This window comes from Toxotes jaculatrix, chromosome 10 (genome assembly GCF_017976425.1).
Source record: "Toxotes jaculatrix isolate fToxJac2 chromosome 10, fToxJac2.pri, whole genome shotgun sequence".
NCBI lineage: Eukaryota > Metazoa > Chordata > Actinopteri > Toxotidae > Toxotes > Toxotes jaculatrix.
The window spans coordinates 25488947-25506187 of record NC_054403.1 but is presented as its reverse complement, the minus strand read 5'-3'; the positions used below and the strand labels follow the sequence as shown (position 1 = coordinate 25506187).

At 42.1% G+C, this 17241-nt stretch overlaps 3 protein-coding genes across 4 annotated transcripts; all 3 read right to left on the bottom strand.

Moving 5' to 3' along the window:
• Positions 1 to 2386: 2386 nt before the first annotated feature.
• On the bottom strand, positions 2387 to 5919 carry arl9 (ADP-ribosylation factor-like 9). Its single transcript, XM_041048963.1, has 4 exons — positions 5499 to 5919; positions 4813 to 4990; positions 4540 to 4715; positions 2387 to 3935 (listed from the first exon to the last, which is right to left on the bottom strand). Exons 1-4 carry the CDS (start codon positions 5775 to 5777, stop codon positions 3759 to 3761), a joined length of 810 nt encoding a protein of 269 aa, XP_040904897.1. The 5' UTR covers positions 5778 to 5919; the 3' UTR covers positions 2387 to 3758.
• A 426-nt stretch (positions 5920 to 6345) lies between these two features.
• LOC121188588 (snRNA-activating protein complex subunit 1-like) lies at positions 6346 to 7656 on the bottom strand. Its single transcript, XM_041048406.1, has one exon. The coding sequence runs from the start codon at positions 7585 to 7587 to the stop codon at positions 6514 to 6516; it is 1074 nt and encodes a 357-aa protein (XP_040904340.1). The 5' UTR covers positions 7588 to 7656; the 3' UTR covers positions 6346 to 6513.
• Positions 7657 to 8073: 417 nt separating this feature from the next.
• Positions 8074 to 16901, bottom strand: srp72 (signal recognition particle 72). Of its 2 annotated transcripts, none has more exons than XM_041048405.1 (19): positions 16759 to 16901; positions 15910 to 16030; positions 15393 to 15513; positions 15000 to 15143; positions 14705 to 14816; positions 14580 to 14611; positions 14195 to 14319; positions 13943 to 14000; positions 13516 to 13647; positions 13270 to 13398; positions 12870 to 12942; positions 12698 to 12762; positions 12460 to 12555; positions 11869 to 11972; positions 11532 to 11609; positions 11098 to 11235; positions 10898 to 10930; positions 10558 to 10719; positions 8074 to 9996 (listed from the first exon to the last, which is right to left on the bottom strand). In XM_041048405.1, exons 1-19 carry the CDS (start codon positions 16856 to 16858, stop codon positions 9816 to 9818), a joined length of 2004 nt encoding a protein of 667 aa, XP_040904339.1. In that variant the 5' UTR covers positions 16859 to 16901; the 3' UTR covers positions 8074 to 9815. The 2 variants fall into 2 exon arrangements, with proteins under 2 accessions (XP_040904339.1, XP_040904338.1); XM_041048404.1 differs by having other exon boundaries at positions 10558 to 10717; positions 10893 to 10930; positions 16759 to 16898.
• Between the last annotated feature and the right edge of the window lie 340 nt (positions 16902 to 17241).

Here is a 17241-nt window from a genome sequence, read left to right as displayed (position 1 = left end):
ACAACAGGTAATTATCAGACATGACAGACCTGAAAATACATTTATCACAGTCTAAATAAAAAAAAATCGATCTATACATCGATAAACAGCTCTTCCATACTGTGTCTCTGATGAAAATCCTGCTTCGCACCAGACCAGCAGCTGATCGCTGTCACCATCATTACAGTAAATTATTCTTCTTCTTCTGGGAGCTGCACTTCCTGTGTGGGCTTCTGATTGAATTACAGCGCATGTTACTGTGCTTTTAATGTGGCAGCTGAGTCAGAAAACAACAAGCACTATCAAAATAAAAGCCTCGGAGGCTGTAAGGTCCATCATGTCTTCCTTTCTGCTAACTGAGCCTGACAGCTCCCGGGGGCGATTGCCTCTGATCGGGATGCAGCTGGCATCAGTCCTGAACATCACTTTACAGTTTACCGAATCAACTCTGTGCCAAAGAGCATCAGAGGGACTCGGGCTTATTACCCTTCAGCTTTGCAAACATTTCCGCAAATATGTTGATGCAGCACAACAGAAAAAGCTTATGTGCACTCCTTTAAAGCATGAATACAAACAGCCCCAACCCTCTCATGCTTTTTTGATAGAGTCATCAATAATGTTTGGGGTGCAGACAGGCTACAGTTACCTCCAGTGGTCCTCCCTTGCTGAGAAGTCTCTTTTGTGCTTGGCCAGGTATTGGATTCTTGCACTTGGAATGGCTCCGAGCGCTGAAGCGGAGATGGGCCATATCGGCTCCTGGTCGCCCCAGCTCAGCTTCTCACTGATCAATGAAAAGAGGAAAACTGCCGCTATGAAAATGTTGATGCAGAAGCAGAGTAAACATTTTCCAAACGGGTAATTACCAAACGAAAGAATGATACTTTCAATCTAACGTGACCTCTGTTCATTTTTCCACACACTCGGAGCGTGCCAGACATCTGTCTCTAATTATGCCGTTTTAAAGAGATTGCGCTCAATGAAGGAAACACTGACCACACAGGCTCCTGGATTCTTGGAGTCAGTTTCACACTGGGTCAGTGAACAAACATGCAACCTCATGTGATGCAACAGCTGGAACAGAGGTTGTCTCGCAGTGCTGAAAAACTGTAAAACCAATAGTGTAATGAACAGAGGCCATTGTGATGAAGTGTGTTTGTTTTTACATGTGTGAGAAAGAATCCAAGAGAAGCTCGTATGACTCGGCCACTCACCAAGGAGTCGTAGCCCAAACGGTTTTTGAGGTTTTGTGCTGCGCCAGCTCCAAGATTCTGCCAAGAAGAAACACAACATTCACAAAAAACACACAAATCAGCATTAAATTTTGTGTATTTCAGGCGCTTTGGGCCCGGGGGGGTGTGCAATCACTCCGTGAGTTTCCCGTCTCTTCTGAGGGTTTTCTACTTTCCTGCAGAGCCACAACATTTAAAAACTGACCCTACTCTTAGGTTTAAACATTTGGTTTTGAAATTTAAACCTCACTGTGGCCACTAATCAAACTCAAAGACACAACTGTCAGAGTGTTTTTTTTCTCATTTTGCAGCTCTGCCTGAAAGAGAACATTCAAGACTTTTAGGCTCAGACTTTTAGACTTTAACCTCAAGCAGGTATAAAAAAAAAATGGAACAGAAATTTAATAAGTGAACAGACATATTTGCCCAGTTATGGGTCAGTAATGTAAAATGAAAATAAGAGTTGAAAGATAACAAATCTATCAACACTTTTGAACTCACTCACCAACAGTGGCTGCAGAGAAAAAGAGAAAATGATTAAACAAAAAAAATGTTACTTCACCTTTTTGATGGACCAAATCGGGACTGAACACCTGGAACAATCAACGACAAAAGACATGAGACTGTAAATATTAAATCACAAATATTTGTCGACTTTTTAACTTAAGAACTGTTAAATTTACCTTGTTTCTCAGAGACCATCTCGGCACGCAGCAGTACTGTGGGCTGGATGCGTCGACTTGTTGCCTGTTGATGGTGTCACACTAATCTCCTACTGTTGCTATGGAGCCAGGAGTCCTTGGCAACCAGCTCCACACCTGAGGACTTCCTTGAAACTGGAGTCTGTACGGTTAAACCATCCATCTTGCTGTCTCAAGAATCCCAATGTAGGACGTTAAAAGTAAAGTGATACCTTGAGGTCAGTGGTGTCGGAGGCTGCTGCTGTATTTCTGCAGAGCCTGTGTGTGTTTGATCAGATTCCAGACAGTGTGCTCTGATAGCGTGATGAACGAAACTGTCAGGAGCTATGAGAGGACAGGGTTATCCAACTGTCATTATTAATAGTTCTGTCCTCATAAATATGGCACCGCACGGTGTCCTGATGGGAAAGAGACTGTCCCTGTATGTGGGTGTGTTCAATACCTGAGATTACAATGGAAACACCACAGTAATTTACTGGAAACATTTTTTATTTAAACATGAAAAACAGTGTAAGATTTTATCAAACTGGGAGAAATCTTTTTACACAATACTTCAAATTGGACATGTTTTGGTACTTTGGATAAAAAAAAGTGCTCTTTGAAACTTTTACATTCCTCAAAAATGTTTTGCACAATTCAACAACGTGGTTCACCTTTTTTTCAAACGTTTACACACTGAGTTAAACAGATTTCATCAAATAAATGAGAATCAAGAGCTGTAAGGTAACATCTCTCTGAGCAGCAAAAACTCATAAAGCTTTTCCAAAAGATATCAAGAAAAACATGTATTCCCTGTTCAAGAGTTTCCTCTTAACATAAAGTCAATTCCCTTTTTAAGATTAAGACAAAACATGTATCACAGTAGGTAACAGTGAACTGGTATCATAAAAGTTCTTGTGTTTTTAAAGCTGTGATCCAAAAGAAAAGATGTCGTGTAGTGTTAAGGTTTGGTAACATCAACTCTAACCTACTTCAATAAACAGCTGAAACCAACGGCACCCACAGGTTTAACGGCTACTTTTTTATGACTGCACAGATTTAATGTGGATGAGTAGTAAATGAACGTAACAATCACTTGGATTGGAGCCTGTCTTTGTGCTATAAAAGGTTATGATATGTTTAGTTTCTCATAAAAATCTTGCATCAGTTGCAGCGTTAAGTCTTTATGCTGACGTATGAAATTCTGTGGATTATCCAAATTCAACACAAAAGAAATGAACTGTCCGTTACAACAGCGCTTTTACATTTTTGTCTACAAACACTGACACAGGAAAAAAAAACAAAAAAAAACAAAACTCTGATGCCAACAAACTGTTGCTCACTGCTGGTGACAAAGCTGCAGCCGTTAGGTTCACAGATATCCTAAGAGAATCCACAGCCTGAAATAAATCCACCGTATCCCATCTGACCACCTGCACTACAGCCTGAAGGCAGCACCAGAACTTGTGTATCATCGCCTACAGCGTTAAGAAACATTAAGAGATTAACTAATAACCACAGAGTAACATTCTTGTAAAGTGTAACATGTATGGCTCTACTGTTCACCTGCTGGGACAAAGAGAAAATTCATTTTTGGTGCAGAAAAAAAATTGAAAACCAGTTGTTTGGAGTGTCCCTCAAATTAAATAAAGACACATCTAAAAAAAAAGATTTTATTATTCAAATCTGGTCACTGAAACAAATAAGTGTTCTTTAATCCCAAATGTAACGTACCAAAACAACAACTTTTAATTTTCTCACAAATAAATAAGAGATTTTCAGCCAACCTGCTGCAGTGAAAACAGTGCAAAGAACCTGTTAAAGACACAGGATTAAGCAACAACCACAGACGGACCTAAACCACAGACTTTTATCTGCCCTCACAAACCATCTGGATGATCAGGTCACGAGCGTCCTGAACGCCTGAGCTCAGCTCCGCCTCGCCCTTCTTCACATGGGTACCGATGAGGAACAACTTGCGTTCTCCGACCTCAGACAGGGACAGAGAGTCATGGAGGTCAGTGATGCTGCAGGCGCCTGGAAGATCCTGGAGACATGAACACATGTTCAGTAAACCTGAGACAGAAAACTTCAAATACCTCACAGGTGTCTTTGCATGATGAGTCCAAACTTTTGTTCAACTCTGGACAAGAAATCAAATACTGACACTCTTCTGTGAGTTTTTCTCCAGCTTTGTACAGAACAACTACAGTTTTTTTTAAATCAGTGCTCACATGACAATTCAGGACTTTCTCGTCACCAACTGGACATAAACCAAAATTAACACTGATTTGTTTATTTAAAAAAAATGATCAGCAACTATAGCGATTAAAAAAAATCCCAAACCTCTCTGGTTAAAGCTTGTGCTGTGAGTATTTACTTATTCTTTTTTTAATATCAAACTAAATATATTTGAGTTTTGGAGTTTTGATTGGACAAAACAAAAAAAATGTACACAAAACCCTAGACCCTGGGTGAAGAGGACATTTATCATTAGAACAAACAACCAATCGAGTTAATTAATTCATAATAGAAACAAACTGAAGCTGCACTAAAAGTCTCTAATCATAAACTGAGCAAGGTTCTCTGAAGATAAGACGCTCACAGGCTTTTGTTGGAAACAGCGTGGAGTGTTTTTCTGTCATGCTCACCTGTTTGTTGGCCAGCACCATCAAAGGCAGGCGGGGGTCAGACGCCAGCAGCTCATGTAAATGTTTCTTAGCCACTGGGAAGAGCTGTGGGTCGGAGGAGTCGACCACGAACACCAGCAGAAGAGCCTTGGACGTGTACTTCTTCCAGTATGGTCGCAGCTCCTCTTTACCACCAACTGACAGACAGACGAGAGACAGACAACGTCACATTCACCTCTGTGTCTTTGCTTTGCTGTGACCGGGTTCAGGTGTTTCATAAGAGTTCAGACTCACTTTCCAGGAACTCGATGTGCAGGTCCTCTCTGCTGATGGACACGGCGTTGAAGCCCTGCGTCGGCTGCATGTCCTGCTCCAGGCTGCCCGTGGCCAAACAGTGCAGCAAACTGGTTTTACCGGCTCCATCCAGACCCAGAACCAGAACCTGTGTCCCTCCTGACTCCGCAGGCCTGGACTGGAGCACACACAGAGACCAGTACTCATTAGATCAAGGCTGGGCAGAGTTTTAAAAGTTCTATGTACAAAACATTAACTATTTTTCTGTTAAACAAAAAAATCGCAAATTCAAATATTTAAACATGAAACAGAAATATGAGACTTCTTCCTCAGTGCAAACCCTGTCTAAACTTCCACCTACAGAGACTGACATTAAATTACTGAAGGTATACAGGTAGAACTGCTGTCCTGGATCCGCAAAATTTTGTGAAAAGATGCAAATTACCACAAAGTGATGCAAAACAACCACAGAGACTTAACAAGAATAGACACAAACTGTCTTTAAAGTCACCATCGACAAAAAATTTGACTCAAAACAACTACAAAGAGTGTCTCAAACTGTGGGGGTCTTTTACATGTCAGTGTCCAGGGACCCAGTGTCTCATGATCCGCCCGTGTTTGGTGCTCAAACCCACCAATGGACCCACTGTCTCCACCTGCACCGGGTGTGTCCCGCTCATTTTTACCTCTGCAGATTGTGGAGCTTTGGCAGCAGCGACGGGCGCAGCAGCGGCGGCTACAACAGTTTGTTCGGTTGTAGCTTCCTCTCTCCTCCGCTGCTCCTCCTCCTCCTCCTTCTTCTTCTTCCCTTCTCCTTCCCCTCTGGGACTTACACCGCCCTGTCCGCTCCGGTTTACAGGCTTCTTCTGCCCGGAGGAGGACGTGTAGTTCCAGATAAGATAAGCGACTCCTCCCGCTAGAACGACGGAGGCGCCAAGGACGCCGGCTTCTCTCAAGCCGAACATCGTGCTCCACTGCCCGGTTCACTGCTGTGGTTAGACGGGCATTGTGCGCGTTTTCTTGACGTTTTACCTTTATGTTCACCTCCTCGTCCTCCTCCCCTTCTCCTCAACAAGTGGATTAACGCACAGGAAGTTCAGGAGGAACTTCTTCCAACGATATTTCCGGGCTGAAGTGTGCCGCTCCGTGTTGGTGTAGTGTTTGGGTCTGACCGCCAGGGGGCGCCATCATCCCAAAGATATTCACCACATTAACTGCAGTGTGTCAAAGGTTTTGTCTATTTAGTTTAGTTTTAGGACAGTTATGTTAGTTTGTACTGTGCTCATGAGTCTTTTTTTCTAAATACTTTATTTAAAGTAACGGATGCACTTCAAACCAATGAAATGAAAAAAAAAACTTGCTTTGTCCGACTAAGTTCACAGATATAAGAAAATCAGCAAATTTTCACTTGTGAATTTTTATTACTTTTGCTTAAAAAAAACTGAGTGTGATCTACAATGATTAATTAGTCAAGCAACAGAAAGCAAATCAACAATTCATTTATTTAGCAAAAATCCTCAAACTTAAGTGACTCAAGCTCCTGAAATATGTGGATTTACTTCTTTCCTTTGTTTTGTGTCAGTGTGGATAAACCAAACGGAGGAGCTGGTTGCTCCTTTCAGTGCGGACAACAGATCCATCTTTAGCTTTGAAACAGACAAAAACATCCAGATTTTGAAAGTCCTTCTCCCTCCCTTCCCATCATCGTCTGAACGGTGCTACCTTATTGGTCCTCTGGACCCTCTCCTGCTGCTCAGGAGCACTCAGGAGCCAGGTCTGGAGCTGTCTCTCCTCCTGCGTCACCCCAAGGCTCTTCCAGGTCCGGGCCCTCAGCGACGGAGGCCTTTCTCTCTTTCTCTGACCAGACACAGTCTCCTGAACCTGCTCTGCCCCTGAGCTGGATGAGTCCACCACCTCGGCCTGCCGGTGCCTCCGGAACTTGGGCGCCTCTTGGAAGTTGCTGTAGCTCTTGTGCTTGATGGAAGACAGGAGCCTGGCCCTGCTGCTGCTGGACTCAGCTGGCTTCTCCTCATCATCCCCAGGGTTCTTGCCTCCATTATCCTGCGAGAAAGTCTTCTGCTGCCACACAATGAACCCTGACATGCAGTCTGTCAGGCGGGAGGCAAAGTCTCGGTGGGTCATGGTGACCAGGCCGCTGACCTCCACGGTGGCCTCCTTCAGCTTCTCGTATTGACTCTGGATGTTGGTCAGCTCCCCCAGGAGGTCTGAAGAGATGAGCTCCAGCACTGCTGTGGTCCTCCCCAGAAACTCTGCACACACAGGTTCCCTCTTTGGTTTTTTCTGCTTTTGGAAGGTGAGAAAATGTGGCATGGCGGTGTAGTGTATGGCTTTGGTAGCAACAAGCCTCTGATAGATGTAAACCACATCATGATGACCAGAGTCCACAGAATCCTTTAGAAACTTCTGAACTTGATCCCAGTCCTTCAGATCAAGTCTAATCTTCACAGGTGGTGTGGCAGGTTGTGTGTGGTAAAAACCAAACATCAAATACAAGCCTCCTACTCTAATTTGGTAGCTGTATGGCGGCAGGAAGTACTTCACGGCTGTGGCTAATGTCACCCTACAGAACCTCTTCATCTCGGCCCTCCCTGTGATACCGATGAAGACGTCTGTGAAGCACATCTGCCTCCAAATGGCTGAAAACGCTTCATATCTCACCGAGTCAGTCTGCTGGAAACGAGCCAGGAGTTCCTCCACATCTTCTGTCAGAGGACTGTGGAAGAAATCTGAGTAACTGGGCGGCAAACGCGGCATCTTGTCCACAAAATGCAACTCTTCAGCAAAATTTCAGGACCAAAGCCCCCAAAGCTGCTCATTAGAAGCACAGAATCAAGGCAGGTGAGGCTCGAATTTGGCCAATCACATGAGAGCTGTGTCTACAGGTGGGTGGGGTTCATTACGTCAATTAACCAATGAAGCAAACTCATTCCCACAGGAATTTAAAGTCATTTTTTCAGTTTTTCCCATTTTAATCCACATACAACTTCAAGTCTGCACAGAGGCACGTCAGTGGATGAAAAAAGGAAGAACATTAATGAGCCTCTAATTATTTATTTTCAGAAAATACCTCCCGATTTTCCCCTGAAGATCCATATTGAGAAAGGTTTGTCCCACTGAACTTTGTAACTGAACCAGCAATGGCAAAATGTCATCTTCAATTATTATCCTCTCTTACTACCATCTCCAAAAACACACAATTAGTTTGAGCAACACAAGAAATAAAGGAGCACAAGCGCCTTGTCTCATTGCTGCCGACAGTTTTATTAAGACTTAACAAAATGGGACACCTGTTTGGCCAAAATAGTGTCTTTCCTTGTTTCCAAAGACATGCATCTGACAGAATTAAACTCAAGAATTAAAATCCTCTTTCACTTGAATTTAGACCAACACAGGGATTCAAAAATAAACATTCTTTAACACTGCATCCAATGCCCAGTGGTTGATGGTCAGCTTACTGAAAGTAAAGGGACAATTTAAAGAAAGGTGATGCAGACAGCCAGAGTGTGACATTAAAACACTCAGACCCAAGAAACATCAAAGACAATTCTCCCAAAACTGAACTTCAAGTTACTTTGCAAAAGCAGCAGTTTTCCTGTAATGTCCTTAAACTGATCTGTGGTTTTTAACATTACTGATTTAACAGTATCAAGATCAGCTCAGTCCTAAAATGACAATAAATTCACTGTAGAAGTTCAACAAATCGGCTCATTGCATATAGTTTAGTCACATGTGGAAGATGCCTCTGTGAAAAACCTGACACTTTAAAGGGCAGAGAGGTGACTGATTCTGATAAACAAATTAAACAGTACACCAAAATGAGCAGAACGTTGTGTTCGAGGAGACTCCAAGTTCACTGTTCTGCTAGATGGCAAAGTCCCAAAACGCCTGATCAACCATGTGGAACATGAACATGAAAGACAGTGAAGTTTCCTGAATCACCGAGAACAAGACCAGCAAAGAACCGAACAGCTGAAGCAGCTGACTTCAGAGCTTCGGTGTGTTCGAGCTGAGGAAGGAGCTCTGCTGTCCGAGCAGAGCGCTGGTGCTCGGAGCTCTGCAGAGGAGACGGAGAAGCCGCTCTCTACAGTTAAACCTGTGGCTGCAGAGAAATGTGGAGATGACGACTGAGAATCGGGGGGAACTGAGGACAGCTCTGGGGAAGAACTGAAGAGAAGGAGCAGATCAGACAGCTGGACAAACATCCAAACAGGATGTTACCCTCACTGAGATGAGTGCACAGCTAGAGGCGCTACAAACGTGTAAGGGTTTCATGATGCGTCAGGAACTGGGTTTTTGAATTCACTCTGCACCAGAATCAATTTACTTTTGAATTCTGGGTAATTTTTGATGAAATTATAAACATTGGTGCTGTGTTCTCTTCACAGTTGCAATGATGAAGCATTCTGAATTTGCCACAGCTCAGATTTGCATATCTAAATGGCTTCTCCATAGAAACAGAGGCTGAGGCTCAGGGGGATTGTAGGATTCGGGGCCATCTGCTGAGCCAGAATGATGGGAAGAAAGAAACTTGATTTCATAGAAACAAAGTTTGCAATAAACTTTAACCTGAATTTGATCTCTGAATGCTAAATTATAACACAGAAAAGCATTTTCCCTGTAGGTGGACCTTAAAAAAAAAGACAGTTCAGCGACTGCACTGTAAAGTTTTTGTTAAATTTACTCTGACCTGAAAGGTCTTAACTTAAAACAAAATGAAAACATTACCACTCAAGGACACATCTGCTTTTGAAGAGCAACAAAAAGTTCATTTTACTGGAACTGCCCCTTAAAACTTTCTAGAGTAAAGGGGACATTTTGGTTTCAGGTGTTTAAATGAATGGCCACAACAAAACTAAAATGAACCTTGAAACAATAAAAAAAAAAAAAAAAAAAGAGTTTATGATTTGTTGGTGATTTCTCAGCCACACAGATGTGGGTGTATCCCGTGGCTCCCTCTGCCTCACATGCTGCTTCCCCCCTGACTACCAGCCTCCTTTCCCCCCCTTCTTCTTCTTCTGTGGTGCCTTCTTACGAGTGGCCCCCGAGGCTGCGGGTTTCTGCTGCCGTGGGGGGACCACGTTACTGCTGGGGGCTGCAGATGAGCCGGACGCAGACCCTGGTCTGGGGGAGGTAGGGGGGCTACTGGCTGTCTTACTGGCATCCCTGGAACAGAGGAAGAACCAAAATCATGTCAGAGATTATTCTCAAAGCACTGCACTGACCCAAATATAATGACTGGAAAAGAGAGAGTTGTATTATAAACATGTCTGTTTATGGTGTTTTACTGCTGCAGAGGAGTTTAAAGCAGCTCTTGAAATCTTTACTGCAGAAGAGAACCAGGGACTGAATCATCTGTCGAGCAGCGATAAATGATCAGTGTTATTAGGGCACTATTTCCTTATGTGATTCTGTTGAAAGTGTAGTAACAGTCATAAAGGCAGGCTGACACCGACCAGTGTTAAAGTCCTGGCAGATGGATTTCTCCTTTGGGCGAGACTGAGAATAATTTTTATTTTGGCCAAAACAACACATGAGCTGTTTCTTCTGCACAGCAGCTGGAGGCCTCCGCTGAGGATTCATTGGCAGGGAAACAAAAGGGACAATCTCAGGTGCTTTTCCTCTATTAGAGGAGTTGATTACTAGGTTTCAATTACAGGAAATTGCACCCAGGCAGCTCTCCTCCCAGGTGATGTCCACATGCACGTGATTGTGGAGTTTACTCACAGCTCGGCTGAAGCTCCTGCCATTGCTCCCTGTGTGCCTTTTCCTATTTGCTCCTTCTTCTTTCCCTTCTTCTTGCCTCTGTAGTAGGAACGCTCCCTCATGGGCAGCCACCTCTCAGGGTCAGGGGTCGCTTTGGGGTCGTAGTTCTTGGGCAACTTGCCTAAAATGAAGATCAAGAGGCATCAATGAAAGGAAGCACTAAGCTCAGCTGGTGTCTGTCGTTAACTATGTACATAAGCTCTCATCTTTAAGAGTAAATGATAAAGATTATATTAACTCAAAATATAAAAGATAAAGTAGTCAAGAGGTGATTCATAGGTGAGGTAATGACATACCTTTCTTCTTCTTCTTCTTCTTCTTGATTTCGCCTTGGCTGTAAAGGAAATGCAGAAATATAAGCAAATATGGGGGTTATGTGAATCCACCTAGGCTGATTTCTCCAGTTTCCAGTATATTTTCAATAAAAAAGTGTTTATTGAAAATGAGAAGCTGTTCTGAACGTCATAAAGCCAGTGTGGCTGAGAGTAACGAAGGCTTTACCCTTGTTCTTTAGGGAGATTTTCTCCTGTGACTTTAGCAGCTTTTTTCCTGACATATGTGGCTCCATGGGAATTCTCCAGCTCGTCCACGTCCACGTTGAAAGACATAGTGTCTGCAGATGGAAGGTGCTTGCTGAGGCTGGAGAGGAATGTTAAGGAACTATTTTTTAATTGCCATTTTACATGTACTCCCTTGTTTTCACCATCATCTGCACCAACATTATCCAACTGTTTGTAGAAATAGAGAAATTCTCACACTTGAGAAGCTAAAAATCAGAGTGTTTGACATTTTCTGCTGTAAAAATGTCTTAAATAATTAATCGAAAATAAAAATACTTGCTTGTTCATTTTCTGTAGGTCAACTAATCTGTTAACAAGCTAATGTTTCGGCTTTTGCGTCTTCCATTTCAATCATTTCAGCAGGTGAAAGGATACGATTTGGCTTTATCTGTGTCCACCAGAGAATATGCCGAGATGAGCTGTGCCAGTGTGTGAATATCGTTGGTGTTTTGCCTGTTTGAAGAAAAAAAAAAATGAAGATTCACTGTTGTAAAAGAAGAAACTGCTAAAATTCTATAATGTTATAATATCAAAGCATCTGATAACGTGATAAACATCTGAGCTACTTAAACATGATTCTGGCAAAATGACAGCAAAAACAAAAAGCACATTTAGCAGCTGAGTGATAACCTCTAAGGAGAACATTATGTGTCCTTCCATAAATTCTCCCCACATGTTGAATTAGAGGACTTTCTGCAGGACTGTAACTCACTTCCACAGCTGCTCCAGATCACTAATGGCTTCTTTTTTCCGTCCGTACTTCAGTTTGAAATTGGCAGCTTCTCGTACAAGAGCCAAGTGTGAAGCAGATCCGGGCTGTGGAGGGAAAAAAGAACAGGGACATTACACAGTGGAACCTCATCAGAAACTCATGTATGTGTTGGCTTGTCTTTTGTTAAACTACAGATTTACCCACAGCCTTAACTATCTGTGCTGATCTGCCAGATTAATTTAATAAAGCATGTCACCATCTTTGTTCTGCACTGCTTTCATCATCATGGATTATGTTAGCAATCCAGTTCTTTTTCAGTTCATTCAAAACAAGCTTGAGATATAAAATGCATCACTCAGGGTTCCCAAAGTTAAAGACTTTAAATTTTAAGACTGTCTTAAAACATATTTAAGGCTTTTCTGAATTTCTTTTTTTTTTTAACTCAAGGTCTTTAATTCAGGGCCTTTTGTTTTCTAGGATTGTGATTACTACCTTTGCTTTTTATCATCTGTAACAGATAACTTCCCTGTCATGTCCAGCTGCACATTAAATATGCTGTAAAAACCAAAAAACAAAACACTAATCACAAACCTGCTCAGACTGGTAGTGCTCGATAGCTTGTTTGAAAACATCGATAGCGCTGTCGATGTCTTCTTCGTGGGAGTACATCGTTACCAGAGCTGAAACCTGGGGAGTGAAAGGTAAAGTTCAGGCGGATCGTATGAGAAACTACAGATCAGGTCAGAGAGTTTACACAGTTATACAAAACTGCTCCAAAATCCAGAGCGACATTTTGTCCAGCAACATTTTGTTTTCTTGTCAAACTTACCATCCCTGATTTGTGCTTGAACTCTTCAATGGACCTCAGGACATCACAGGCTTTTGTTACGTGACCTGAGGACCAAAACTAAACTTTATCATTTAAATCTGAAAACACAGTGTAATAACACAAATTCAGCTGAACGTATTAAACTACAGTCCATGTAAAAACATGTAAGTACCTTGTACCAAATAAAGTTGTGCCATTGTCAGTTTGATGCCAGATGCACTCTCTGGATGTTGGTCTGAGAATTGCTGGAAAACAAAGGGATAGCCAGTTAGCATGATCTTTTCAGAACACAAATCAATGAATGCACACAATGATCCTTATCTGCATCACTTTTCACCCCAAAGCAAATTTTCTTACAGAATCTCACTTAGAACACAGTTGATTGTTGGAGGTATACATGAAAAGCACCCTGAAGGGAGGAACTAAAAATCTAAGATCTCAATAATTCCAGTCAAGTTTTACATTTTCATACAGTTTTAGTACGGATCTTTACATAATTCCCAAATAATATGGAGGGTTTTGTTTTTTGAGATATAAATCAGACAACATCGAGAAGCATCAGCTGTTTCTACCTGGAGCAGCTCTATGGCCCTGCTGTGCTGCTTCTCCCTGCACAGTTGAGCAACCTGGATGAGGACTGGTCGTGGGTGACCTGGGTTCTGAGACTGAAGACTGGATGACAGTTTCCTGCACTGGTCGGCCTGTTAATGACAAACAGTAATGTTAAAATCCCTCATGGGATTCAGGGGAAAAAAAAGAAAAATCAGTCGTTGCTGTGCCTCCTTCCTCTGAATCGTTACAGGTTGTTATAAACATACCTGATTTGTGTACATGGCCAGGAGAGCTTTGTTGAAGTCGATGGCCTGCAGCTGCTTCTTTGCCAGCTTGTATTCAACACCTTCAGCATTTGTGAGTTTCACCTTTTTCTTTGAATCAAACACATTTTGGTCCTGAGGGAACAGATAGAGAGTTAGTGACAACATCTTTTATTCAAATTGGAATTAAGATTTATGGGCTTGGAGGTTCTTGACTAAGATTAAAGTAAATTAGGTTTATGGCTAAAGAAAGACTACTAGGTTTTTGCTGAGCAAAAGCAACAGCAACAGTTTGGCTCGGAGTCCAAGCAGTTAGCGTATACTGATTAGGAGCCAGGCTACAGATTGAAGAGACACTAATTATAATAATGTCGCTTTAAGTCACAATTCTAATTAGATCATTAAACATTAAAGCTTGCCCACCACCCACCTTGTTTATTGTGATGATATTGTTGGCAGTCACTGCAAGCAGCCCCACATCTGATGGCCTGAAAATAAATCAATTACTTACAAATTACAAGTAAACAGATAAATAAAATCCAACTTGCATTTGTATCCTGCAGAAATACACATGTGTATTGTAATACGACGACATCCTTTCAGCCTGTGTTATGTTCTCTTCATCTGCAATTCTCTCATCGGTTCTGGGACAAGATTTTCTTGTTACGAATCCTGCACTTACTTGAGCTTGATGACCTGGTTGTAGAGCTGCAGCGCCTCATCTGTCCGACCTTGTAACTGCATGACGTACGCCATCTGAGAATGGATGACGGCCAACTCCGACTCAATGTCCTCTTCAGTTACATCCTGCAAAGGAACAAACCAACAAAGAGAGTGAAAAAAGGTGAATCCCTTGGTCGATTTGTGATTTGTGTGTGAATTAAGAGTTAATTCTCTGTTATTTTCCATTTAGTGGTCTTGCAAGATCAATTCACCAAAATATTAAGACTCGGTGTGTCATTGTCATCTTTGAAAAACGTACGAAATTTAATGGTCAATTTCCCTCAAAATGGATGAGACTTGATCAGTGATGCTTGAGTGTTTTAGACAAACAAAGAACCACTTACAGAATCATCCGCCAACGAGACTCTGCAAAGCTCTGAAGAAGAGAACAACCAGTTAATACCAAATCAAGAAAGGACAAAATAATGTCAGGAATAATGACAGGAAATGTGGAAGGACAGTGACTGACCCTCTGCTTGTTGTAATTTATTAAAGGCCTCTTTCAGCTGCCCTTGGCCAATCAGAGTGCAGGCAGCGTTGTAACACAACTCATATGTGGACTCGGGAAGACCTAGATGTTCCTGCAGTGGGGAAAATAAAACATTGTAAAATAATGTACAGCTGTGTGATATAAAGAGTAATTCATCAGCTGCATCATCAGTTTACAGACCAGATGTGAACAACAATACATGAAGGCATATGAATAATAACTCGACAGTGTCAGCAAAAAGCCTGAAATGTGAATTTTGCAGAGGAGTGTTTACCAGTGGGGCCTTCTCCCACTGACTCATCGCAGCCACCACAGCAGCCAGGTTGGTCTTCCTCTCCTCTTCATACTCATCCTGAGAGTTCCTGATCAGGTCTGTGTAGACAGCCTTGCACTCATTGTAGCGCTCCAGTCTGTACAGCTACAAAATGAGAAGGAAGAGTCAAATCCAGTCAGCAGAGGTCTCTGCTTTGGCAGATTAATGGTAACTAAAAACTACTTGTTGAGGGTGTAGAAAAATAAAATGCTTTCTAAATCTCTGAGCTTCCAATCAATATTGAGATGGACAGGAACACTGTCCCTTCCACTGAAATAGTCTCTATGATACACAGGCTACTAAACAAATGCATCAAGCAATATTATAATTTGGTTAGAGGTGAAGAAGCCTTACCACTTGACCGTAAAGCTCCTTCAGCTTGTCTGTTTGCTCAGGAGCACCTTCGATGGTCTTCAGGGCACTTTCCACTCTGTTCAGACGGTACTCACAGTATGCCTTCTCAAACACAACCTCACTGATGGACGAGAAAAAAGAAAAACAAACATTGAAAAGGTTGTACATGACTGTGTTGATAACGATGCCAATGGTGCTCTGCTGAAAGTCTAAGTACTATTCTAATTTTCAAACATCTCGACCAACTACCTGTTCATTGAATGAATTTTCTTCTGCTCTATAAAGCACCTCATGGTCACTTAAAGTATTTTAAAGTATTTGACATGTCTGGTGTTTGATTTACAGCAGACGTTGTCAAATACAAGAGTGCAAGGTGACGCCTTCAAGTGTCGCTCAAAACAGTTGCAGAAATAATTTTCTGCCACTTCTCTAATCACTCTTTGCTTCAGTTCTAATGATATGAAAAATGCACATTTAACAGAAAAGCACAGGTAGAAAGTAAGAATTTATTGTTTACCTGCCGAGCACTTTTGAATGGGTGTTCATCACATTCAGAGCCTCTTTGAAGCTGCCATTCTGAATAAGGCAAACTATTTTACAGTGAAGGGCCGTCACATCATCTCTGTTTTCATGCAAAACTGTGACAGGAGAGAAGACACACATTGCAAAGCACTCAGTAACAGATAAAAAACAAAAACACACTTGATTTATTTTTCTGACTGATAGACATCCTTATAATTTCTTTGCTTTACAGTAAAGGTTTGACAAACCTGGTACAGTATTTTCACCACTTTACACTTACGCTGGCAGCGTTATATCTAAGCGGTGCAAACTGTTGTGGCTCAATACTGTCACGTATGTTTCCTTTAACTGTTTCATCATCAACGTCGTCAAATTGACGAAAACAAATGAGAAACACACGCTGATTTCAATGTCTCAAAACAGAATAATAAAGACAAGTATAAGCGTTTCTATGGACATGGTAGCAGCTGGCTGAAGGCCGATCAGCTGCTACCATGAGAAGTTAGCTGCCAGGCTAGGGACACGTCAGTAGTCAGAGAGGGACAGCGTATTTCTGGGGCACATTATTATATCTTTATAACACATAAAACATGTGGAAACCAACTTGACATGTAGCTACAGCTCTTACGTACACGGCTGTGAGCAGCAGTTTGGTATACAAAGCTTAGTCTATGTTTGTCGGATCTGACACGAAGCTGCCTAACTGCCGCTAGCCTAGCCACATGCTACCGGCTGGCCCTATGAACTCCGCTAACCGGAGCCCGAGGAAAGGCACCGTCCGTCTACAGTTTGACCGCAACCCCGGCTCTGTTTGAGAGTACGAGCGACAGACATGGTTTCCTACTTTTTGTCAAAGCTTTCAAAGCTCTTGTGTAGTCTCCGTTCTGTCCGCTACGATTCACTTCGGTCCACAGTGCAGCCACAGACACCCCTCCGGCCGCCATCTTGGTTGAATGGACCTGGGTTTCTTCTTCTTCTACTTCGCTCCTGCTTATCTTCTTCTTCTTCTTCTTTGGTGTTTATTGGCAATTGGCAAACCATCTCAGAGAAGCATTACAGCCACTGGTCTGTGGAACAGGAGATTATGCAGAGAAATGTAGGTTATTTTAGCTAAGTTTTCTTTTAAAAACTCAATCATATAACCACATATTCATATTTTATTGTATTCCTTAGATACTGAAGAAGGTGATTTCTCTTATTATTATGTCTCCTTCAGTGAAGTACTCCATGTTCGACTGTTTCAGTTGGGTACTTGTTTTATATTTTTTTTAAGATACAATCAAATACACATGATCTACGACCATGTTTCAATGTCAATAAAAACTTA